The sequence below is a fragment of the Canis lupus genome, chromosome 9 (assembly GCF_048164855.1).
Source record: "Canis lupus baileyi chromosome 9, mCanLup2.hap1, whole genome shotgun sequence".
NCBI classification, from domain to species: domain Eukaryota; kingdom Metazoa; phylum Chordata; class Mammalia; order Carnivora; family Canidae; genus Canis; species Canis lupus.
This window is the reverse complement of record NC_132846.1, coordinates 11,436,131-11,461,112: the sequence shown is the minus strand read 5'-3', so window position 1 is coordinate 11,461,112 and position 24,982 is coordinate 11,436,131. Positions and strand designations below refer to the sequence as shown.

Genomic DNA, 24,982 nt, shown 5'->3' with positions numbered 1-24,982 from the left:
AAAGGGATAACAGAAAGCTGGAAGAGTCTTTAAAAACAATGAAAGAGAGACGCCTGGGTGGCTCAGTGGCATTACATCTGCCTTTAGCTCAGGTTGTGATCCTGGCGTCCTGGGATGGAGTCCCACATCAGGCTCCCCTGAACGGAGCCTGCTTCTCCCTCTGCCTGTGTCTCTGCCTCTCTCTCTCATGAATAAATAAAATTTTTAAAAACAAACAAAACAATGAAAAAAATTAACCATAAATAAAATCAAATATAATTTTTAAATGAAAGATTTATGAGTGCTTCCTTAAAACTTTAAGATAATCTATTTTGTTTGTATTTATTGCATCATAAGAGAATGCACAAGAGATCACCTAAGTATCTCATAGATTTTATCACTTGATCATTTTCTCCAACAATTCAGGGAGTATACTGATTCAAATACCACAATATCAAGTCACAAAATGTCTTTATTTTTCACTGTTAAGCTTCTGCTATGCTTATATCAGGAAATATGACTAACATGCTATTTGTACAATATTCTCGTCATCCTTCTATGAACAATATTCTATATACAATCTTCCTATACATGCTTCCATACATGATATTGTAGTCACCTTTCTATAAAGATGAGAGTGAAAGAGACTGCCACTTCTGGAAGCTGGAACTTCTTTCTATCTGTTTAACTACTGCTACTGACACCAGAAAGATTACACTGTTATGACAGCCATTGGTTATTATCTTATGTTGGCTGTCCAACTGCCTGAAGAGCTACAACCACCATGAACATGAACCATTTCATGTTCTGGAAAGCTTTAATTATTATTTCCTACAAATCAGCCTAAACTAGCTTGCAGAGCATAGAATACTTGATGAAGCATTCTTCAGCAGATAGGGAAGACAGTCAGAGGTACTGTGCACAGAAATTTACAAGGGTAGCTGTGTGATTTTTTTTTATATTCTGGTGACAACAGCAACAGGTGGGCAGAAAGAATCTATTACTCTCAAACTGGCATACTGCCTTGTTACCCTTTAAGGAAGTATTAAAGCCTCACATCTGTTAGTCACTGTTACTAAGCCATTATGGTTCAGAAGACAAACAGGTACAGAATCCAGGGTCAAGCAGTTTGAACACTGCTATTAACTAGCTGTCCAATCATGGGACGATCACTTAAACTCTATAAACTTTAATCTTTTTATTAGTAAAATAAAGGAGTTAATCAGTAAGGCAGCAATAGTAATTAATGCTTATTAAGGAACCACCACTTAAAAAATTTATTTATTCATGAGAGACACACACAGAGAAGCAGAGACATAGGCAGAAGGAGAAGCAGGATCCCTGATGTAGGACTCGATCCCAGGACTCCAGAATCGCGACCTGAACCAAAGGCAGACATTCAACCACTGAGCCACCCAGGTGTCCTAATAAACCATCATTTTCAAGGATGGCATTAAGCTAAATATTCAGGTAATAAGAATTAACACATTACCAACAACAAATTTGTATTTTAAGTCTGAAATAAAAATGAAAGGAAAATTTGTATTGCATATTTCATCAAACCTAAGGTGCTATCAATTTTAAAACATATTAAAATAATTTCTGTTAAAATTGGCAGAAAAATGCTGCCAATTTAATCATTACATAGCATTAATTAGAAGATAGATCCTAATTTCAGAAATATAAAAAAGTGAAAAAATACATTGTGGAATGAATGCAATATAATATTCTACTAATTTCAAACAAATGCTTAACATAAAATTGAAGAATTAAAGAATTTAATCACATTCTGATATGTTACTAACTGGAAATCTAAAACCACACTGCCACTAAAAGAGCACATTTCAATCCAATATAACAATAGAATGGAACTTGGTTATAACATCATAAATAGAACAAAAAGCAAATAGGATAGGATATCTTAAAACTGGACTCCTTCAGTACATAAAGTATCAGTATGTATACATGAATACAGCCCTTCTCCAAACGTTCTATTCAGCTAAGTCTACAAAGCAATGCAATTTATTTATCAAACATACCAGAAGTAATATAATCAAATTCAGTCAGTATTAAGAAGCAACATAGTTCCTTTGGTGATCAACTGCATTGTATCACAGAGACTTACATTTTTCATATAATGATAACCTAATTTAGATATTCTTCTATTTAAAAAGTATATTTAAATTGAAGGAATAAAAAATTTCCAGAGATGGAAGAGATCTTAACATAACCAGTTCTTTTCCTTCACATAAGAGGGTAAACCAGTCTATACGAAAAGACACAAGGGAGAAAATTTAAATTCTGAAATTATAAAGCCTCAGATTGAGAATTATTTTTAACTTCAGAATAGTTAGATAAAAGGCAATATGTGAAAAAAATTGTTTTATACAAGTACTGTACCTAATATCCTAATATTATTTTCTCCATAAATGTCCCTTAATCATTTGATTTCAGCGTGGCCAAAAGTATCCTCTAATAATGTATCTGAAAACAAATAGCATTATTACAAATATGTTAAAACTCACAGATGCAGAGTGATTCCCATGTCTCTCAGCTCTTTCACAGACAGCAGCGGAGAGATGATATCTTGGCCAAATCTGTCATAAATGAGCACCTAGTTAAAATAAAATTTAAAAAAAATAGTGTTTTTGAAACATCATTATCAGTGAACAGCTGATGAAGAATGCATATTAAGACAATGTTGAAGTATAATTTATTTTGGTAAATCATGTACGCTGAATTTTAAAAGAAAGATTTTATTTATTTATTTGAGAGAGAAAGAGAATGCACACAGAGAGGGAGAAGAGGGAGAAGTAGACTCCCCGCTGAGCAGAGAGCCTGCCTTGGGGCTTGATCTCAGGACCCTGAGATCATGACCTGAGCCAAAAGTAGACACTCAACCAAATGAGATACCCAGGTTCCCCAATGTATGCTGAACTCTTATACTTACCTCAATTTAATATTTTCTATCATTTACCAAAATGTCCATTCATGTCATAATTTATTTTTAAAAGCATGATCATTTAGGCTAAAACAATATTACATAAATTTATTCTCCTAAAATATTTTTCTAGGATAAAAAAGCATACTAGAAACTATAAAATATTCATCTTATGCTGTAATAAAGGACTTTAAACATACAAAGTCACATACACTTCCTCACTGAGTTCGCATATATCCTTTCTAAAGAGAGAAATTTTACAAATTAGTCCCTCTCAAACCTAATGTGTAACAAGTGTAAAGAAAATTTGGTAATTTAAGTATCAGGGATTAAATAAGATACTCGTTTAAAAAGTTAAGTCCCTTAGGACACCTGGATGGCTCAGTGGTTGAGCGTAGCCTTTGGCTCAGAGAGTGATTGGGCTCCTTGTATGGAGCCTGCTCCTCCTTTCTCTGTGTCTCTGCCTCTCTTTCTGTGTCTCTCATGAATAAATAAATAAAATCTTTAAAAAAAATTAAGTCCCTTAAGAGTACCTGTTAGCCTTATTTTGTCACATACATTTCTTCACATTCTAAAATATTAAAACTGACATCTTTAAAGTAGTAGTAAGAACTCTTGAGTCTTCTTTTTTTTTTTTTTTTATAAAGATTTTATTCATTCATGAGAGACGGGGGGGGGGGCGGCGGGGGGAGAGAGGCAGAGACACAGGCAGAGGGAGAAGCAGGCTCCATGCAGGGAGCCCGATGTGGGACTCGATCCCGGGACTCCAGGATCAGGCCTTGGGCCGAAGGCGGCACTAAACTGCTGAGCCACCTGTGCTGTCCCGAACTCTTGAGTCTTCTAACTCAAAATTAGTTTTACAGTTAAGGCAAATACAAGAGAAACTTCAATTAGTGGTTTTCCATAACTATCTCAATAATTCTTTATGGAATAAGAAAATGTTAATGACAGGATGAAATATCCTTTCATAAAAATATGCTTTTCCTGTATGCCAGAATTTCCATTAGAAAAGCTAAAACTTAGGGCATCTAGCTGGCTCAAAAGGAAGAACTTGCAACTCTTAATATACTGTGTGTAGAGATTACTTAAAAATAAAATCTTAAAAAAAAAAAGGAAAAGCTAAAACTCTTCTGTTCTAGCTATAAGAGGTTGGATGTTTCATCTCTCAAAAGTCTCAGTATATTTGTATTATTAATCTTGTAATATAGAAGTAATGGGAAGGGAGAGAATTTGACATGAATCTGTACCCAAGAAATTCTCAAGCTATTTAATGCAAAAGCTTAATTCACGATTTAGAAACAATAAATAGCATTGTTAATGCAAAGGGCAATAAGAGGATGCCCACAAATGAATGAAGGCAAAAATTAGAGGATACTCTGAAGCTTAACCTATGAATTCAAAATAGATGACTTTAACCACTTTGAGAGTTAATCCAAAAGACTTGTAAGGACTCATCAGTTTTCAAAACACCTGTAATAGTAATTAGGTTGACATGTTCTCAATTATTATCAAAAAAGAAGTATAAAGTGACTATAAACTACTAAGTATACAAGTAATCAGCTGTATTCTAATCTCCTTGAAGAAAGACAGTAGGAAGTTTAGAATGAAGCAGCTCAAAGGACATGAATTTTTAAAGGTTCTCCAGCATTTCTCAAAGGACAACGATTACAGATTGCTTTCTGGTCCAATTAACAATTTCACTGACAGTTTTATATATCATAAATGCCAGTTTATTACTGGCATTCCGGTTTACAGATCACTCTTTCATGAGTTGGTTAAAATGGGCCAGTCCCCCTCTGAATCTGCCTAACCTTGGACAAGCTTCCAAGATCCAAATTCTGGACTTGCAAAGCTAAGGAATATAACATCAATCAGAGTAAAGACTTACCAGTGAGGGACCAAGAGATCAGCTGGATTCCCTAGATGAGTATTACTATCCTTGCCTGTCTCTCTTCATAAAGTGTTTATTAAAAATATTCATGTTAAGAGGCGCCTGGGTGGCTCAGTTGGTTGAGCATGCAACTCTTGATTTTGGCTCAGGTCATGATCTCAGAGTAGTGAGAGACCTACGTTGGGCTCCTCACTGACCTTGGAGCTTGCTTAAGATTCTCTCTCCCTCTGCCCCATCCAACTGCTTGCTTGCACATTTGTGCTCGCTCACTCTCTCTCTCTCAAAAAAGAAAGGAAGAAAGAAACCATGTTAAATAAACTATTCACGCATTACAACTAAAATGTGCTATGTTCAGCATTAATAAGAAATTCCCTCCGATGACAACCAGTAAGGGCCAAGAAAAAGGAAAACAGTCTCTTTTAAAATAAAGTCTCTTACCTTCCATACTGGTTCTCCAGTGCTATTTTTAACATGAGGCACATTGAAATTCAACATACGCTTCAAAGCCACTGGAAATGAAAAGTCTTATTAAATATTATCATTGTTTTTCCGGATTTCATTCAATGTCCCCCACATTTATTACTTACCACCTCAAAACAAAATGCAAAAGTCATCCCAGTAAAACTGACTAATCAGGGTCAGACTTTGTAAGACCATTCCATCAACAGCTAATTGGCAAGTGTTTGAGATTTTTCTGTCCCCAGATGAAAATGTGAAAAATGTTCAGGAAGAAGCCTTTTTCATTCCTCCTGACAATCACAAACTACATTTTTTAAAAGGTTTTAAAAATTTTAATTCCACTATAGTTAACATCTAGTATTACATTTGTTGCAGGTGTACAATAGAGTGATTCAATAATTCTATACATTACTCAGTGCTCATCATGGTAAGTGTACTCTTTAATCTTCTTCACCTATTTCACCCACCCACTGCCCCTTGGTTTAGTTTGTTCTCTATAGTTAAGAGTCTGTTTCTTGGCTTGTCTTCTTTTTCCTTTGCATGTCTTGTTTCTTAAATTCTACATATTAGGGAAATCATATGGTATTTATCTTTCTCTGACTTATTTCACTTTGCATGATAGTATTTAGCTCCATCCATGTAGCTGCAAATGATAAAAGTTTAGTATCTAAAATATATAAGGAACTTCTACAACTCAACAACCAAAAAACAAATAATCCAATTAAAAAATGGGCAGAAGACATGAACAGACATTTCCCTATCTTATGTTTTACATAGATGCAAAAAGAAATTTTATCAATTATAAACTTGCAGTAGTCTCAATAGATAACTAGAGCTGTTGTCTATTTGCTGAAAGCAAAGACCAGAATCACATGAAAAACAAAAATTATGTATAATATATTTAAGTGGTTCATATACAAAACCTTCATACAGCAAGTCTATGTTGTAGTTATCTTGTAGTACATTTTGTGACCAATTTATCTCATCAGATTCACTGAAAAGTTGTACTGTTTAATATCACATGCTCCATGGGAAAGGCGAGACTTTCCCATAGATAGGGTAGATAACTTGCTAAGAAAATATACTGTTTCTAAAATCAAAGCAATTATGTTCTATATGTTACTGCACTTTGTGGTTTTTATTGCTCATCCTTATGTGTCATAGTAGATTCAGAAATTTTTCTAAGGGAATTAAAAATCTCAATATACTTCTATGTAAAGCTGAGAATGTCAATATTCAAGGAAGGGTGTTACTCAGGTAATTTAATTAAGATTGCCAATCCCGTAATCTACTTGGTTGATTTTTAAAAGCGTTTGTATTAGGCTTTCTTAAGTGATGCAAAATAAGCTACAAGTCAAACTCCTACCTATATAATATGTAATACTATATACTACTTACAGTATATGTAAAAATAGTATCTTTGTGCATACATACATGATTTTTTTGTAAAATGTTAGTAGCTAATGCCTATATATATGTACACACACACACACACACACACGGCTAATAACTTATAGCTGCTTCAAAAGCTTACAGATGTTATTACATGAGAAACACATAAACATACACAAAAAACATTTTGGTACTTAAACCTGAAATAACATAAGAGGCACACAGAGTGCTGCTGAATTAACTTGCTCACTGAACTTTAATGAGTTCCTCCTCCCACTTCCAAGCATCACCACCCTGGCACCCATGGCCAACAGGTAGAAAAATCTTGTTTCTGGGAATAGCTGTTCACATTCTTGACACAGGACAACTAGAAAAAACTACAGTTTGGACTGCATGTGAATCCCAGGTGTATAGAGTCCTCTAGAGCCAGGCTCAGCAGATATTCCCGCATTTGCCTTCTCAGTCGCATCTAGGCAAGTTTCTTCAGCTCTGACCCTTGGCTATCTTAACAGAGATTTTGACACAGTGGGTTTGTTAATGAAGTATAGGGCCTATGTTTAAAGAATGTGGGGAAAAAAAAAGGGCAGCCCGGGGGGCTCACTGGCTCAGTAGTTTAGTGTTGCCTTCAGCCCAGGGCCTGATCCTGGAGACCTGGGATCGAGTCCCGCGTCGGGCTCCCTGCATGGAGCCTGCTTCTCCCTCTGCCTGTGTCTCTCATGAATAAATAAATAAATCTTAAAAAAAAAAAAAAAAGAATGTGGAAGAATATAATTTTACTTTCATCAGAGTAACTCCTTAAAGTCTTAAATCATTGCTTTTAACTGAAATAGTAATCCAGTTTTCTTTACTGACCCTAAACATACCATCTACAGTTCAAAACTTGGTTAATGTAGTTTCACCCTTACCTGGAATGTTTTCGTCACTCATTTGCTATAATGATCAACTATACTTACTATTCATTCAACAAATGTTTAATGATTGTTTACTATCTGCTGGACACTGCTCCAGCTGTTGGCACTAAACACAACAGATTGAAGAAAAAAAATGACCTTTTTCAAGAAGCTTTCATTTTAGTTGGAAAAAGACAACAAAGTAAGTTTAAACACATGGCATGTGAGATCATGGTAAGTGGTATGGAGAAAAACAAAGGACAGAGGGAAAAGAGAGTTGCAGTGTAATTTTAAATAGGGTAGCCAAGAAAGGCCTCCTAAGAAGGTAACATTTAAATAAAGGTCTAGGGGAGGTGAAGCAGGGAACCATGCAAATATCTCTGAAAGCATATTCCAAAAAGAGGCAACAAAAAAGGCTCTGTAGTGGGAGCATTCTGGTGTGTTCAAGGGAAGGGGAGAGTAAGAGGGAAGTGAGGTCAGAAAGTTAAGGGGGGAGCAGATCATATAGGGCCTTGTAGACCACTGTAAGATTACTTTGGCTTATACCATGATTGAAATGGGAAGCTGCTGGAGAATTCGGAGCAAAAGGTGACAAATATGTATTGACACTTTGGTACTGTGTGAAGAAAAATGAAGAACAAGAATATAAAAGCAAGGAGACTAAATAAGAGGTCACTGCAAAAATTCATAGTATTGTGGACCTGTGTGATAACAGTAACAATAGTCATATTGTGGATATATTTTCAGAGTAGAGCTGATAAGATTTACCCACAGGTCTGATATGGGATATGAAAAAGAGAAGTGAAGAAACCTTAAAAGCTTTGACCTGAGCAACTATCTACAAGGATGGAGTTGACATGGTGATCTAAGCAACTAAGAGTTGATCTAATTGCTTAGATCAAATCTAAGAGTTCAGAGGAACTCTATCCACCCATATCCGCTAATTGGCAACTCTGTCCTAGTATACTAGCATAATATAGCATATATACATATAGTGCAAATTTCAGGAAGTTATTTTTGTAAATTATTTCCAGGTAAGACAGAAAAAGTAGTACGAAAAATAACCCAGGAATAGGTCTGTGGAAAGGTGTTTCCTTTTAAAAACTGTCTTTGGTTACAGTGTAAGAATTACTGTGGCAACTGATGATAATTTTTAGGCCAAAAGTGTTGTATATTCCAGCCAAATGTTTCAGATTACTTGATAATTACCCAAATATACGGAAAACTAGATCAGTAAGTCAGTGATTGAACAAAACTATTAAAAATCAAACACTAGCGTAGCCTTCAAAGTAATTCTGCTTGAATGCCTGTGAGTGTCCAGCACTGGAGCTCCCCTGGAGTCCCCGATATTTTGTTACTATATTTTGTTACGATATTTTGGTACTATATTTATAGTACCTAAAGCCAAGAGGCCACATGAGATCACTGCAAGAGAGAAAGCAGTTGATGTGTGGCTTTCCAATGTTGAGAAGTGGGGATGGTGAACAAGAACCACCAAAGAGGAGGCATGCATGAAAGACTACGGTAACACAGGACTTTGCCAGTTGAACTAAAGGTGAGAATAAAGAGGGGAGTGTTTCAGGAAAGTTTCACAAACAAGATGACTTTTAAGGTGACCTTTAAAAGACAAATATTCTTCAAGCAGGCAAAGCAAAAAACAGGCATGCTAGTTACCCTCTCTATACCTCAGTTTCCTCATCTACAAAATAATACTGGTAAAATCACTTACAACAATGCCTAGCTATACTAAATGCTCAGTATCAGCTATTCTCTACCCAAATAGATTGCAAATTCCTCTGTATCACAGTGTCCTGTATCTAGAATATTTGAGAATTGATTTTGAGCTACTTCCCAGGATATTCTTATGCATCAGGGAATATGGGGAACATCAGGGAAATGTTTACTTCTGCTACTATAACACATATGGGGTTTTACCTTTCTCTGAAAATAAGAGAACTCAACTAGAGTATCAATTTGATAAATGATTAATGTGGCATCAACTATCTAGTTATAATGTGAAATCTCACTATAATGGTTTATTTTCACAGAAATCAAAATTATACTAGATTTTAATATTCCAAAAAGTTTCTTCATATAAAAATTACTACAAGTTCCATTTTTTTGGAAAGTCTCCTTTGTATTGGTTAAGCTGTCCTTGTTATGTTGTTTTAATATGTAGTATGACCTAGTTCATTGAGCTTCATTAAGCTGTCAGAACCATACTGCAAAGACAAGTGGGGCTTCTATTTGCTTACATATAAAATATGTGGCAGGTATTCCCCAAATCTTACTTAAATTATGCCTAACTTCATCTGATAGCTTATACTAAATGATCTAATGGGAAAAGCAGAACACAATTCCAAATTCACTCTCTGTCGTTACTAGATTAAAGTCTATTAATTTTTTCTCTGAATTCTAAAGGAAGGAATCAAGCACAACCAAAACCCCTCCTGTAAACCATATCAATTGTAACCATTTATTTTCCAATTCAGATTAACATGCAAAAGAACATAATACAAGGGACCATTTACAAATTCTATTAGCTCCTCAGAATGAACAGCTTGCCAACTTCCAGGCCAATTAGCTAGTTGGTTTGGAGCTTACAGGTATAAACCATGTTTATCAGAAGTTTACAAAAAATAAGGAACAACAAAATATCTAAGACGGAAAAAATATCGAAGCTTAAGGGAAAAAATCTGTACTTTTAAAAAACATTTCACTGTACAAATGAAAGCTATATAACTGCTCTATCGAGGATGAAACTAAAAGTTTTAAAATACTAATCTGTCAAACGGTTAAAATGACAAAGCTACTAATCCACTGTTTTTTGGCTATTCTTCAATTCCATTCCAGCGAACTAAAGAAGGAAATCTTTACCACTAGGCATTTCTATTCAGGTACCCCCAAAAGATTGGCCCAAAGAGAAATGGCAGAACGCAAGCTGCTCAGAAAGAATATCTAAATTTTGTAATTGTGGAGGAAGCGTAAAAACGGAAAACTCCCAACATTAAAACTAAATGAACTGAATCCCGCAGAGAAACAAACCCGGAGACTTCATGGGTAGCAACAGAGGGGGAGAAATGCCAGCTGCCGGATCTTTTTGCGATGGCCTTCTAAGGCCCAGTAGAAAAGGGGCAAGAGCAGGGCTGTAGCAAACTGCCCACCTGGAAGCCCCTTCTTCTGAACCACGTAAGAGGGGCCGGGTTCTCAAGCTACCGGCATCTCTTCCCTAAAAACTCAAAAGGGGAGGGGCTCTCGATGCTCTAGGACCTGGAATGAGCCTCTGGAAGGCCGTCTCCAAGCTGCACGCACCGCGACCCAGGCGGGGCGACAGGCAAAGGATGTCCCCACTGCAGGCAGAAAACCGCTGGGAGAAGGGAATAGATCGTACCGGTTTGTCTGTCTCGAATACTCGCCGCTGCAGGCGCCGCCATCTTGACTCCCACCATCCACTGCCCGGTTGGCGAGCACAGCCCGATTACGTGGCCGCCCGACTGCCCCGGAAGCAAAGGCCACGGGGCGGGGCCGAGGGAGGCTCTCGGGGGCCGGATCGCGGCGGCTTCCGCTCTCCCCAGGACTCGGGAGACCCAGGGGATTCACACCCGAGCCCCTCGTGGGGTTTACTTTCCAGCTGGGAACCAGGGTTGTTACCCTAATGAAGAAGCCACAGCTTCCCAAATGGTAGCTGCTTTAAGCCGAACTCTTGGGGAGGAGCGTGGGGTTTGTAATAAATACCAAATTGGTCGTGGTGTTAATTAAATACTAAATTGGTCGTTTTCAGATGTCTTAGATGTTGAGACTGAGCTAGGGGTTTCAGGATCACTGGACTAAAGTAAATGAAGCTCCAGGAACAAAGTAGGCGTTTCAATGCGAGCTCATTTCTGTTTCCCCGAGCAGCAAGAGAAGTCTCCCCTTTGCCCCTCCCCCCCTTTCCGGGAAACAGGCGGTTTTGGAGCATTGCTCTAATCTGGCAGATATTTCAATCTCATCTGTTAGGCAAAATGGTCTAGTTTTATGGTAATGTTTTGCCTACATGAACACAGGAGCTAGAAAGGTGCAAATCGGCAAACTGATACCTATTTTCCTTCAAGTAACTGCAAAAATCACCTAACGGGTGTGGGAGGATAGCAGACACAGCTGGTATTCTAATGTACAGGTGAAGCTGTATGATGACAAGACGTATCTGCTATTGATAACTAATTTTAGTTATTTTAATTTAAAAAAGTTTTTCGACTTTATGGAGGTAGAACTGACAAAATTTGGAACGTAAAGTTACGACGTGATGATTTGCTAGATGTATATAACACTTTTGTGAAAAGGTTTCCCCCATGTAGTTAGCACATCCATTACCTCACATATTTATCTTCGTTTTGGTGGAAAACATTTAAAATCTATTAGCAAATTGCAATTATACAATACAGTTATCAACTGTAGTCACCATGTTATATATTAGGTCTCAGACCTTGTATCTTAAAGCTGAAAGAGTTTGTTCCTGCATCAAATGAACTATGTATGTAGGATCTTAAAAAAAAAAAAAAAGTCTAATTCATGAAAACAAAAAAAGTGGCCTCTAGGGACTGATGGGTGGGGAAAAATAGGGAGGTTGATAAAGTTATGAACTTTTACCTTTAAGAATTCTATCCTTGCATTTTTACAGCTAATTGGCATATTCACCAAGAAATTTACTATTGGAATATTTGTTGTTCTTTTCAGTGTTATTTTGATCGAGTATTTTTAAGGAATCACCAATGATCTAGGTGTACTGCAATGAAACAGAAATGACAACTCCTGCCCTAGGGGAAAGTTCTACTTTACTGTCTTCATGGAATGTAAAATATACACTTTCCCATTTTCCAACATCTGAGGGCAGATTCTTGTTCATTTGGGTACTTTCACTTTCAAATGTAAATCAATTAGCTAACCATTTCAGTTCTATCACAAATTTCTTCCCAAAACTATAACTTATATTAATCTAAAACATTAAGCCAATGTTTACCATTTATATACAGCTTCTATGTATGAAATGATAAAAACTGTCCTGACCAAGGAGTGCACACGGGGTGGGCACAAGACATAAAAAACAAACACCCCACAAAATGGTGGCAGTAGACAACTCCAGTAAGGCCATGACTGAGAAAGGAATTTGTTATTCGCTCTTAGAATCAGGAAGAATCAAACTATGGCTTCAGATAGTTAATCTGTAGACTTTTAACTGGCCCTACCTACCCTGATTTTTGATTTAAATAATTTATTCGTTTCCAATAGGGAATAGTTTAACACAGAATGCCTCAGAAAGGCTCATTCAAGAGAGGTACTCAGGTGTCAGCCAACAACTCTTCTAGGATCTCTCAAATATGAAAAAGATATTTTATCTATTTAATGTTGTCAGAATCTTAACTTCAGTAAATCCTAACGTGTTATTTAATTTAGGTCATGTAAACACTTCACATTTAGTAGCATGAACATATTTATTTAGGAAACGTCATTATAAGTATCATGTTTTCTGGTTACATCTGAAATTGTTTAAAAAGGGGAGAGGGAATAGGCTGCCACATCAAGTATCACCTAGCAAAATACCTGGCATACAGTAGGTATTGGAATATGTTTGGCAATTGGAAACGATAACAGTCAAAATGAGAACCTGAAAATTGGGTCTTTTCAAAACAATCCAAATTTTTCTAAATTACATATACATTCAGGTAATCCATTATTCAATGTGTTCTTTACTTTGTGTTGCATTACTTTGAATGCATAAAACTTTGTATTGCATTACTTAAAGCATAAACACTAGTTTAATAGCTTATTGTAAAACTAGAAGAATGTGATAATCCCTATATAAAAGAATTACATATCATAAAATATAATTTTGTTCTAATCATTTTCTTATAATGACTAAATACTAAAGGCAAAGTCACGGAGAAAACTTACCTATTATTATCTCCTTTACTTAGCATTCAGCATGGAATACAAAAGTTCCAATAGCTTCCATAAATTTAGGAAAAAATTATTAAAAGTTTTGGCATAAAGTAGAAGTCAAAGTGATTTGACTGATTTACTCAGGTTTTTTTACTTGACCCAAATAATGGCTTATTCATAATATGGAAATTAAATATTATAAAGTATAAAATCATAACCCAGCTTCTGATGAGACATTTTAAAGAAATTTTAACCTTAAATACTAAAGCATTAAAATGATGAAGCATAAGAATAGTAAAGAATTGTATAAAAGGCCTTCAAATGAAGTTCCCATACCAAAAGGTTTAAAAAGTGTCTAAAAACAATGAATTTAAACCTAATCAAAGATTAACAGTAGATATACAATAGATGACTTTATGGTTTTCCTCAGTAGAGAGCAATAGAAAACAAACTCGAAATATATGGCATTTAGAGGATTGAAATAGTTAAGAAATACAAATATACATTTATAAGACTTTATAGCATAATTACTTTAACAATGTCAATAAGAGTTGTGCACTGGCTAGAACAATGAATAGAAAAAGAATATCACAATATTAACCATTTGACATAGTAACATTGCAGAAAATAAATAACCTATAGGATTCTCCTTTACTATACAGACTAACCTAAAAATCAAGCTAATGGAAACATCCTTAAACCTAGAAAATGCTTTGTAATGAGTATGCTTCACTTTAAAATGTCAATACCCTAAATTATTATTTACATCAGACCTTATCCTGAAGGCCCTGTCTACATATAAAATAATGATATGAAGAACGGAAATAACTGTTTTTATTAATAGCCAACCCAAGCACATTGCTTCCCTACCACCCCCCACCCACAACTGTGTGAATGTTCATTAGTTTTAATTACCACTGTAGGAAAAATTAAAACTACAAAGGACCAGAAAATAGCTTTAATTAATTTTTTGGTTTCTAATGGTTTACTGGCTTTTTAAATTTTATAAAAACTAGGTATAACTGAAAAATATCCAATTTATCAACACTTTTGGAATAAAAGCTGTATGGCATATTTGAAGTTTATATTAGATATTCAAAACTCTTAATCTTTTAGTTACTTTTGATGATCTAACAATTCAAGACAAGACAAAGAAATGCCTTGTATAATGTTCTTTAAAATTTCATGTTAAAATGAAACTTTAATTTGCTGGGTCTGTCAATATATATAACAAAGAAAATTATACCAGGATTATGTTTTAGTTTTCCTTTGGTATTAGATCTATCACCAGTATTATGTTGTTTTTCTTTGAAAATTTCAATAATTTAAAGATGTCTTAAAGAGGATGAGATTATGATTATAGTTGATACCTGCTTTGTATATAAGTAAAAAAAAAATGTGGTTAAGTCCAACTTCTCATAATGATTTACCTCTCATCCAATTTAAATTTACTTTGGTGGAAAACTCATTTATATTTGATAATAGATTAGGAACATAAAACTTCCACTTTCTTCTTTTGCAAGAGTATAAACATGGGGACATGACTATAGGACTATATATCTTCAAATCATTATTACATGATTTCTTGTTACTTTTAGGTATTCTTTGACTTTTAGTAACATTAATAAAGCTTAAAAGGAAAGGAAAGGTAGTTTATAGTAAGATACAATGAAATACGGTAGGTAATTCTGCATGGTGAGATTAGAGTGGGTTTTTCATTCTGTATTTCTCTTACATATTTCTACATTGCTTATACAATAACATATCTTTCAAGAGCAAAGAAGGCAACTATATAATGCAATGGTGCCAGTTTACCTATCATACAACCAACTAGATAATAAATAACTGTCAAATACTCAAACCTACCAAAAGGCAATCCACAGAGATAACTGAGACACCCAAATGATGCTGGATCAGACATAATGTGGTTTAATACCACACATGGGATACAGAGAAAAAAAATCCTATGCTTAGAGCCAAGCCTTTAAACACTTTTTTAGGTATTTTCAACTATTTTTCCACCTTGGAAGTGTTCTGAAGACTATGGAATCTCCGTAGGTTCTAGAATATTTGTGCAATTCTGCTTTCTCATATAATACTTCCTATCAGGCATAATCTAATTGCAGTGTGGATCTGTTTTAATATAAACCAGTAATTTAAAAACATTTTTAACCAATTTAGTGCCATTCTTGAAAAAATGCTTATAACACATGCTCCAGAATATGCCTTTGATTCATATAACAGGATTTATCAATTAGCTTTTCTATTTAATGCTTTGAAATAAAATAAGAAATAACTCAAAGATTACATAAAACTAGAAAAATCATTGTGGCATCGTATAGCTAATCCTAATTTGGAGAAACAGTGAATATAAGGTTTTTTTCCTTGTGTGTGTGTATATATATATATCATGCTAGTATACTTGAAAAAAGTCTGTAAAGCTGTCTTAAAACTATATTACAGTTTATGACACATGTATATTAATAGAAAAATACCATCAACTTTGACTGGCACATGTTAACAAAAATTTTTCTAGCTTAAATGGCCAAAACATTCTTTTATGATCATATCGTATATTTTATTGGGCCAAGAAGCTGACAAGTTTGTTTAAAAATTGACAGATTTCCGAAATAAAAAATATCAATAGCAGCTTTTAAAGAAGCATGTCTTTGTTCAAAACATTTTAATGTCCAAAGTAATGAGAACTTTCTTCCTTTTCTAGTCTTAGAGTGTTTCTTATGGCAAAGTCCATATTTTCTTGAAATTCTTGATAGGTATTGGTGATTGGAAGAGCTAAACAGTTATTACACTTGTTTCCAATAGGAAAATCCATATGAAGGCACTCAATTGAAGGAGTGGGTTTAAATCCCGCAGGTGGAATGGAATTGCAACCAGTTGCAAAAATAAGAAGGTCTTCCATTGTTATTGCAGATTTACCATCTGAAAAGTTTACCAGAAAAGAAAATCTGTGTTATATATATTACTATCATCATAGATTGTTTCCCAACTAGACAGGGAATATTTAAGAGACTCTCACATCTATCTTGGGCAAAATAAATCACCAGGTCAAGTGTAGTAACAGGAAAACAGTACATTCAATAAATGTTTATTTGAACTTCAAAGTATAACTCAGAAAATCATTTAGTTGAACTACTCATTATATATTTGAATGTCTTCTCTAAGATAAAATTATCATATAATCCAAGAGGTCAGTGGGCATGATAGTAAAAATAATTTTAAGCCATTTCTAGGTCATCACTATTTGATATGCTAGTTCATCAAATGCAAAGTGATAAACTAAACAGTATAAAACAACTGAATAACTGGCTAAAAACGAAGTTTCAATTCAAGGTTAAATCTTTTCCCGCTCTATTAAATGGAACGATTATAGATAGCTAATGCTCCATTATAAATCTCATCATCACAGCCCTAAGCAATAGATGAAGAATAATTCAACTTAAAATTGAAAAAGATGAAATAGATGATAATTAGCTTTAAGATTATTCTATACTGTGGCAATCACCCATATATTTAAAGTTTTCTAGGAAGAATGCCTTTCACCTCAAATTATCTAGAGGAAAACAAATTGCAGAATTGAATTCTGTAATCTTTCCTCATCACTGAACTCAGTCATATACACTTGTCTTGAAATAAATTTTATAAATGTAGAGTTAGCAGATGAAATTCTCATTACCAAAAAACAAAACTCAAATAAATAGATTAATATACTGAAATAAATGTTCCACGACAGTTAAGTAAAAATAAAACATCCACATACCCTCAACAGCCTGTAAATAATTGTTCCAAAACCCCAAAGCCTGGACATCAGATAATGTGCATACTGTAAAAAGATCACTAAGGACTTTTGCAGAAAGATTCTCAGGTTTATGACAGAAGATGCTATAAAATGCTTCTGGGTAAGTCTGAATTTTCTCCAAAACACCAAGAGTTTTCAGACCCTGCTTAAAACTTAAGAGAAAATAAACAATAAGTCAACATTTATACACGTTTGATATTAAAATTACAAATTAACATTTCTAGTTAATTTACTACCACATATATTAGATACAAGGAAAAATATATGACATATATATGATATAGTTTTAAATCAATAACAAGTATATTATATAAATTAATTTTATCTGCCTACATTATTTGATTTTATAAGTTTTAAAATTCAAACAATAAAAAAGTAAAATTAGCTAACAATTTTTGAGAGGAAAAAAAGTACACTATGAAGTATTTTTACTCTTCAAAGCTAAATTTAGTATGAAAATGAAGTTTCCTAGAAATTGCCAAGAAAAGATAAATAAAATGTTAAGCATAAAAAAATTAAACTTATGTACTGCTAAAAAAAATTACCAAAGACAAAACAAAGTGGGAATATATTTTAATATACATGACAGAAAACTAATTTCTCTAATATACAAAATATAAATCATTTTTCTAAAAGAACAATAGGAAATTAGCAAAATATGAATGGATAATTTATAAAATACAAATAACAAGTAAATTTTTTTAAATGTACATTTTTACTTGTTAGGAACAAATGGAGGTATATTTTTGTCTAGTAGATTGACTAAGTCCTACCTATGGCTCTGGATCCCCTACCAACTTCCTCAGGTACCCTGCTACAGATTTATCACCTTCTACTGGCTTTCTCAAGGGCACAAAAATGCTTATCTTTCCAATCTTTAAATAGAAAAAGAAATTTCATTTCATTCCATGTTTTCCTTTGAGAAAAGCTATTTGAAAGACTTGTCGCCACTGTCTTCATTTGCTAATTTCCTATTCACTTTTATTCCACTCTTGAGGAAAAATTGCCCTAAGTTATGAATGATTTCCTTCTTTGGCATCAGTCTTCCTGGTTTCTCTTATTTCTCTGGCCCGATCTTTTAAGTCTCTTATAAGGCTTATTCTTTCTTTTTTTTTGCCTTAAAATGTTGCTGTTTGTGCCTCATGGATCTGTAACAAGGCCAATTTCCCATCTCCCTTATTCTCTCCCATGGCTGTATTTAGCAGGTATACGTTCATCATGATAAAATCTATTATCTCTAGTCCAGAAATATATCCAACAGCCTAATGGGTACAATGTTCAAAACACCCAAACTTATTAAGTGCTAAAGAAAGTTAATCACCTTATTACTAAAAACTAAACCATAACTGATCGTATATGCCTCCATTATCCATCAAATTAGTATAGCTAAATCTTTTTAAAAGTCCTCAACTACTTTCTCTTCCATTTCTTATTACCAAGTCCTATGAATTTCCTTATCTGAAATCCCTTTTATCTACTCACTTCTTCATATACCCCTTCACCACCCTATTACAAACCACCTGCAGAGGAACTATTTTACCAGGTGTGGGAATTCCCAAGCTCATTTCATGCTGCAGCTCTAGGCATGTCCCAGAAATAGATTCCAATACTGTCATTCATCCTGAGATAGACTGTATGGAGCCCCAGGCCCCCCCCTCCTGCCAATAAGTCTACATCCTCCTCCCTGAAACCTATGAACGCAATCTTATTTGGAAAAAAGGGTCTAAGAAGATATAATTAAAGATCTTGAGATCACCCTATCCAGATTACTTGGGCTGGCCCAAAATTCAATGACAAATGTCACACACAGAGGAAAAAGGCCATGTGATGCAGAAGTATTTACTACTATGGAGTGATCTCCAGTATATATTGCAAATTTTAAAAAATGACTAGAAAAAAATGTTGGTATGTTACTATTTACTTAATAAAAGAAATTAGTACACATGCCTATATATATTTATCTGTTATCATTAAAAAAACCCACAAATAATACAAAGACAAACAATAAAAGCCACTAAAATGATGACTTTATAGGGGGATGAAAAGTAGATGTGTTAAGGATGAAAGCTATACTTCTTTGAAAACAATTTGTATCATAGAGCAGAGTTCTTTCAATATACTTTTATTACAGCTTTGGCTTTGGAACCATGCAAATATTTTACAGAATTTTAAAATAAAACAAAATTTTTAAAAATCACTAAAAATGAAATAAAAAATGAAAACGTTTATAAATATTCCAAATGTCTTTAAAATACAGTAATTTGACTATACAACTCTAGAAAAATGTTAAGCTGTTTTCAATAATAATGTTATTGGTGATAATTTTGGCAATATTATTTGAGACTACTGTTTATGAAACATAGAATAAATCAAGTGCGTAATTATTTCATACTCTTAAATTCTCCTGTGTTGTTTTAAGTTGATAATGGAGATTCTCAACATGGGACAAAGAAAAAGTTAAAAATCTTTTAGTAGTGAATTTGAAGTATCAGTAAAACTCAAGATGTATTTTACCTTAAAAAACTGAAACCAGAACCAAACCAAAAAAACCCCATAGGTCCTAGTCCAAGTCTACTGAAAGGGCCTAGAAACAATGACCAATCTGGCAAAAATAAGCATCCCTAGCATCCAGATTGTTGTTTTGAAATACCATTCCCCATTCAAAGAAACAGAAGTTCTTTAGTCCAAAATGCACAAATTGAGCCTAAAATACTTTACCATATACCAAGAAAAGGTCAACATCAAAAGAACTCAAAAGAAAACAACATAAAAAGATTTGCAATGACCAAACATGGAGACAATGAGAACTTTCAGTAAGGTTAGTTAAGTATAATGTCTGAAAACACATCAAATATATTTAAATCTATGAGTTAATGATACTGAAATCTTTTTAAAAAATGATCACTTCTGAGATGGTATTATGTCTAGAATTTGCTTGAAAATAATCCTGGAGTCAGAGCGCCTAGGTGATCAAGTGGGTTAAGCAGCCAATTCTTTGGTTGGCTCAAGTCATGATCTCATGAGTTGTGGGACTGAACCCTATGTGGGGGCTCCACACTCAGCGGGGAGTCTGCTTAAGGATTCTATCCCTCTGCCCCTCCCCTTACTAGTGCTTGCACATGCTCTCTCCCTAAGATAAATAAATCTTTTAAAAAAATTTAAAAAGAAAATAATCCTGGAGTCAATAATAAAGGTAGGATAGATGAACAAGACTGGCCATAGGTTGACTAATAATTATAGATCTATGTGGTAATTGCATAGTGTACCATTCTGCCTACTTTCATATACATTTTATATTATTAAAAAAATAGAAAAATGTGAGAACAAATGTATATTTTTAAACAACTTTTAAGGATTACTAGAACAAAAAGTTTAAAGATCAGTGTTCTCAGCTAATGAAGAGAAAGGCTCTTATCTACCTTGTTAATTAAAGAATGCTTAGTATCTATTACCTAGCAGATAACAGGTCCTCAATAACATTATTTTTTTCTCAATAAATAGTTATTAAATGGATGAGCAGAAATGGAATAATTGGTTTACATGCTAAGAATTTTAAAATTGTTTTGATTTAGAAAAGTAACTAAGTTAAGGATTACTTTTCCTATCCAAGCATCACACATGTGCACAATTCCATATAAAATGGTTAGAACGGTAATCATCCTTAAGACATTAGTTATAAAGCGTTATGTTAAAAAAAAAGCGTTATGTTAAAAAGCACTTAAATTTTTATCAAATATATCTCACATTATATGACAATCACTTTAAACATGTAATTTGAGAGAATCTCATATAAACAAATTACCTTTCAAAGGGTGCTTGGACTCTCTTAATTACATGGTAAACCAGTATGTCTTCGGCCAACCTATATTTATCACTTAATGATGTTATAATTCTTAGACATCCAATAAGCTCTAGGTAGTTATAGCATTCATTTACTACTGAGTTCAAGTCAGCCACATTTGTTGCAGTATTTACCTACAACAAATTAGAAAATATATCCGGTTTGCCCATTTACTTGTGAATGATATTTACATTTCAAGTGACACTTATTACTTTATACTTATTCTGGAGAGCACCAGCATGAAGTGTTCAATTATTTTTCTAGAATAAATGACAATCTAGTTTAATAAACACTGTAAATTTCTGCCTTCAAGAAATCTAGAGTAAAATAACACCTTAATATAAGAAATTAACATAAAAGATATTAATAATTGACACAGAACAGTTACATAGTGCTAGAGAAGTGAAGTAACCAGAGATTTCATGAAAGAGAAAGAATTATCAGCTGTCTTGCCTTAAAGACTTAACGAGGAACTTCAAAGAGGGAAGGATAGAATCAAAAGAGAATAGTTTGGGAAATAGTATAAAGCAATACTTGACCATTTATATGCCAGACACTTCCATATAGCTTGCTTTTTAATAAAGTTACATGGGGGAAAAAAGATTAAAAACAGGAAGCAATGGCCCATTTGAATGTAAAATTTCTTTTATTTCTTCTTTCCAAAAAATTCTTTTTCCAGTGATTTATGATTTCCCTCATTCATTTTAGATTTCTGTTGAAATTCCAGAAGTTTCTTGACTATCCTGTTCAAAATACTACTTTCACACATTGTCAGAGACTAATAGTTGGGTAAATATTATTACCTTATGCCCCCAAAACCACCACCCTGAGTTTTAGTTGGGCACATAGCCAACTTTCCTTTCAGCTATATGTGGCTATATGTGACTAAGAACTGTCCAAAGGAATGTGAGTGAAAATGTGTCAAGCTTTCCTGAACTCTATTTCCTCCCTTAAGAGCAAGCTTCATGGAGTGTCAGAGTGGCTCAATGGTTGAGTATCTCCCTTCAGCTCAGGTCATGATCTCAGCAGGAAGCCTGCTTCTCCCTCTGCCTAAGTTTCTGCTTTTCTCTCTGTGGCTCTCATGAATAAATAAATAAAATCTTAAAAAAAAAAAAAAAAAAAGAAAAAGCTTCATATAGATGAAGACAATATCCTAAGTGATTACACAAGGAGAGGAAGGAATCCAATTCCCTAAATAACTTGGTATATCATCATAACTATACCACTAAAATATACGCCATCTGAAAGGCCAGAGAGCATTTTACACTTTGTGAGCCATTGGATGTCTGTCACAACTACTGAACTCTGCCACTATAGTGTGAAAGCATAACACAACAAATAGGAAATAGGTATGGCTGTGTTCCAGTTAAACTCTATTTACAATGAAAGAGGCAGCAGGCCAGACTTGGCCAATAACCATAATTTGCCAAGCCCTACACTAAAATCTAGATAACAAATTTTGAAAAATGTATCTACTGGGGTCTGTTACAAAAACTTAGCCTAGGCTCCACTTATTATATCTCAAACAGTATCTCCTTTCTCTTATTCTTTTTTCTTTTTATAATACATCTTAATACATGACAGTATATTATATATTTATTTATCTTCTGTGTTCCCTCTGAAATGTAAATTTCAAGGAAGCAGGGAGTTTGGATCACTATTGTATCTTCAGTGATGAAACAATATGGAGTACATAATTATTCATTGACTAAATGAACAAACATTGGATAGGAGCACAGAACCAGGAGTAGATAAAGCCATGAGAAGAACAGGAAGTCTTAAATGCCCTAATGAATAGCTTGAACTCTCTTCAATAGGCAATGAGAAGCCATCGAAGATTCCCGAAGAAGAAAGGGATGTTGTCAAAACTATACTTTTATAAGAATCATCCTGAATAAGAATATTAAATAATATCCTAATTGTTTAAGCCTAGAAATAATTTGAGTTTGGTATAGTAAGTACATTAGAAATAAGAGGGAAAAGCTGAAGATAATAAACACTCCTAGATACAGATGACTTAGCACACTGATAAATGGAGTATGGAAGAATGAAAATGACCCTTTCTCTAGAAAGGCACGGAAATAAGAAATCTCTTAATAAAGAAAAATCAGGCAAAAATAAATTCTGGGGAAAAAAACAGTTTTGTCCTAAACATGTTGGGCTCAGTGTGTGAGAAAGACTCAGACCCTATCTGGATATAAAAGTCTAGCGGCTCAAAAACACAAGTCTGAGAATCATTCAGAAAGGTTATGGTCAAGAAGAAGCTTTCCAAATATACAGAAAGAGGACTGTTAAGATAACACTTGAAACCCAAGTTTCAATAGTAGGAAGAAATACAATATTAAAGAAAACAGCAGAGATGAATTCAAAGACAGTGGTAATTACAAAAGGAGGAGATGAGGAATTAGGAAAGAAAGGCCTTTGAATGTAGTAATTTAGATTTCTGGATATCAGCTACAAACTAGCTAACTAGGAAGAACGGTGGTAGGAATGGAAGCCTGACTATAAAAAGTTAAGAAATGGGTAGGAAAGAGGAAGCTGAGACAATTAAGTTATACTAAAGTAAATGTTTTAGTAAAGGAGAAATAAATTGAAGAGTTAAAGGGTCAATTTAAACTCCATTTTAGGATGAGGCACCTTGGGCCAAATGAAAGAACACATGTCCATGTTGTTTACTTTGTGGTTCTGAAACTGAGGCTTAACAAAATTAACTAACATGCCCAAGGTCACACAGCTTATAGCAGTTATTTCAAACTAAAATCTGACTCCTGGGCATTTGCTTTTAACTGTTAAACTATACTATGTATTAATGGAGACAATGGATAGAGTAGGCTTAAGCAGGAAAGAGGTTAAGGGAAAAAAAGTTGGATGACTTTCATTGTCTCCATTAGTTTCCAAATGAGTAGCATGTAGGTAATGATACTTATAGAGCATTATGATAACTAAATGGAGTTTGTACATGTAATATGTAGTATAGGACTTAATAAATGGTAACTATTTTTAGGTAGAAACACCGAGTCTCCCCATTTGCTCCATAAGAAGAAATTTATCCTGGTTCTTCTCTCCACCTATCACACTTATCTCCCAGTAGGAATTAGAGTAAGTTTTTTGACTTGTAAGCCAAGTCCTTCCTCTGCAGATCTATCTGCCTATAAAGCACACTTTCATCTGCTCTGTAGCAGACAATAAGGAACCTGCCTGGGATCCCTGGGTGGCGCAGCAGTTTAGCGCCTGCCTTTGGCCCAGGGCGCGATCCTGGAGACCCGGGATCGAATCCCACGTCGGGCTCCCGGTGCATGGAGCCTGCTTCTCCCTCTGCCTAGTCTCTGCCTCTCTCTCTCAATCTGTGTGTGACTATCATAAATAAATAAAAATTAAAAAAAAAAAAAAAAGGAACCTGCCTTATATTGTCTCTGGCAGGAAAGATAAATCCATCTAATTCTGAGGAATATTAAAAAACCATTTTGCCCACAGACCAAAGTCATATTATCTAATTGGTTTTAGCAACATCAAACCTGGTTCTTTGATCTCTAGCTGTATGACTTTAACATCTATCTCTTAATTGGGGGGCACCTGCCTTTGGCTCAGGTAGTGATCCTGGGGTCCTGGTACTGAATCCCGCATCAGGCTCTCTGCAGGGAGCCTGCTTCTCCCTCTATTTATGCCTCTGCCTCTCTGTCTCTCTCATGAATGAGTAAAATCTTTAAAAAAAATCTCTTAATTGGCTGTGAACTCTGCTGGTAAACAGAAATACTGTTATCCCTTGACTACTGCACAGAATATTATTCTATTGTAGATCCATAATTTACATTAAATGTAACTAGAACATAGTCTATATTTTAATTAACAAGTACAT

At 34.4% G+C, this 24,982-nt stretch overlaps 2 protein-coding genes across 13 annotated transcripts in view; both read right to left on the bottom strand.

The window, feature by feature from the left end:
- SCFD1 (sec1 family domain containing 1) overlaps positions 1-12,110 on the bottom strand; it is a 107,546-nt gene extending 95,436 nt beyond the window's left edge. The window contains exons 1-3 of one of the 6 annotated variants that reach the window (XM_072838115.1): positions 10,944-11,076; positions 5,250-5,320; positions 2,505-2,593 (exon numbers count right to left, since the gene is read on the bottom strand). In XM_072838115.1, the coding sequence (XP_072694216.1) occupies positions 2,505-2,593; positions 5,250-5,320; positions 10,944-11,001 (218 nt within the window). In that variant the 5' untranslated portion in view covers positions 11,002-11,076. Of the gene's footprint in view, positions 1-2,504; positions 2,594-5,249; positions 5,321-10,943 lie in introns of all 6 variants that reach the window. The other 5 variants (XM_072838116.1, XM_072838117.1, XM_072838120.1 and 2 more) reach the window with 5 other exon arrangements.
- Positions 12,111-13,001: 891 nt separating this feature from the next.
- G2E3 (G2/M-phase specific E3 ubiquitin protein ligase) overlaps positions 13,002-24,982 on the bottom strand; it is a 54,566-nt gene continuing 42,585 nt past the window's right edge. For all 7 annotated transcript variants that reach the window (XM_072838112.1, XM_072838110.1, XM_072838108.1 and 4 more), the window contains 3 exons: positions 21,088-21,260; positions 17,247-17,437; positions 13,002-16,408 (listed from right to left, as the gene is read on the bottom strand). In XM_072838112.1, the coding sequence (XP_072694213.1) occupies positions 16,152-16,408; positions 17,247-17,437; positions 21,088-21,260 (621 nt within the window). In that variant the 3' untranslated portion in view covers positions 13,002-16,151. The remainder of the gene's footprint in view (positions 16,409-17,246; positions 17,438-21,087; positions 21,261-24,982) is intronic.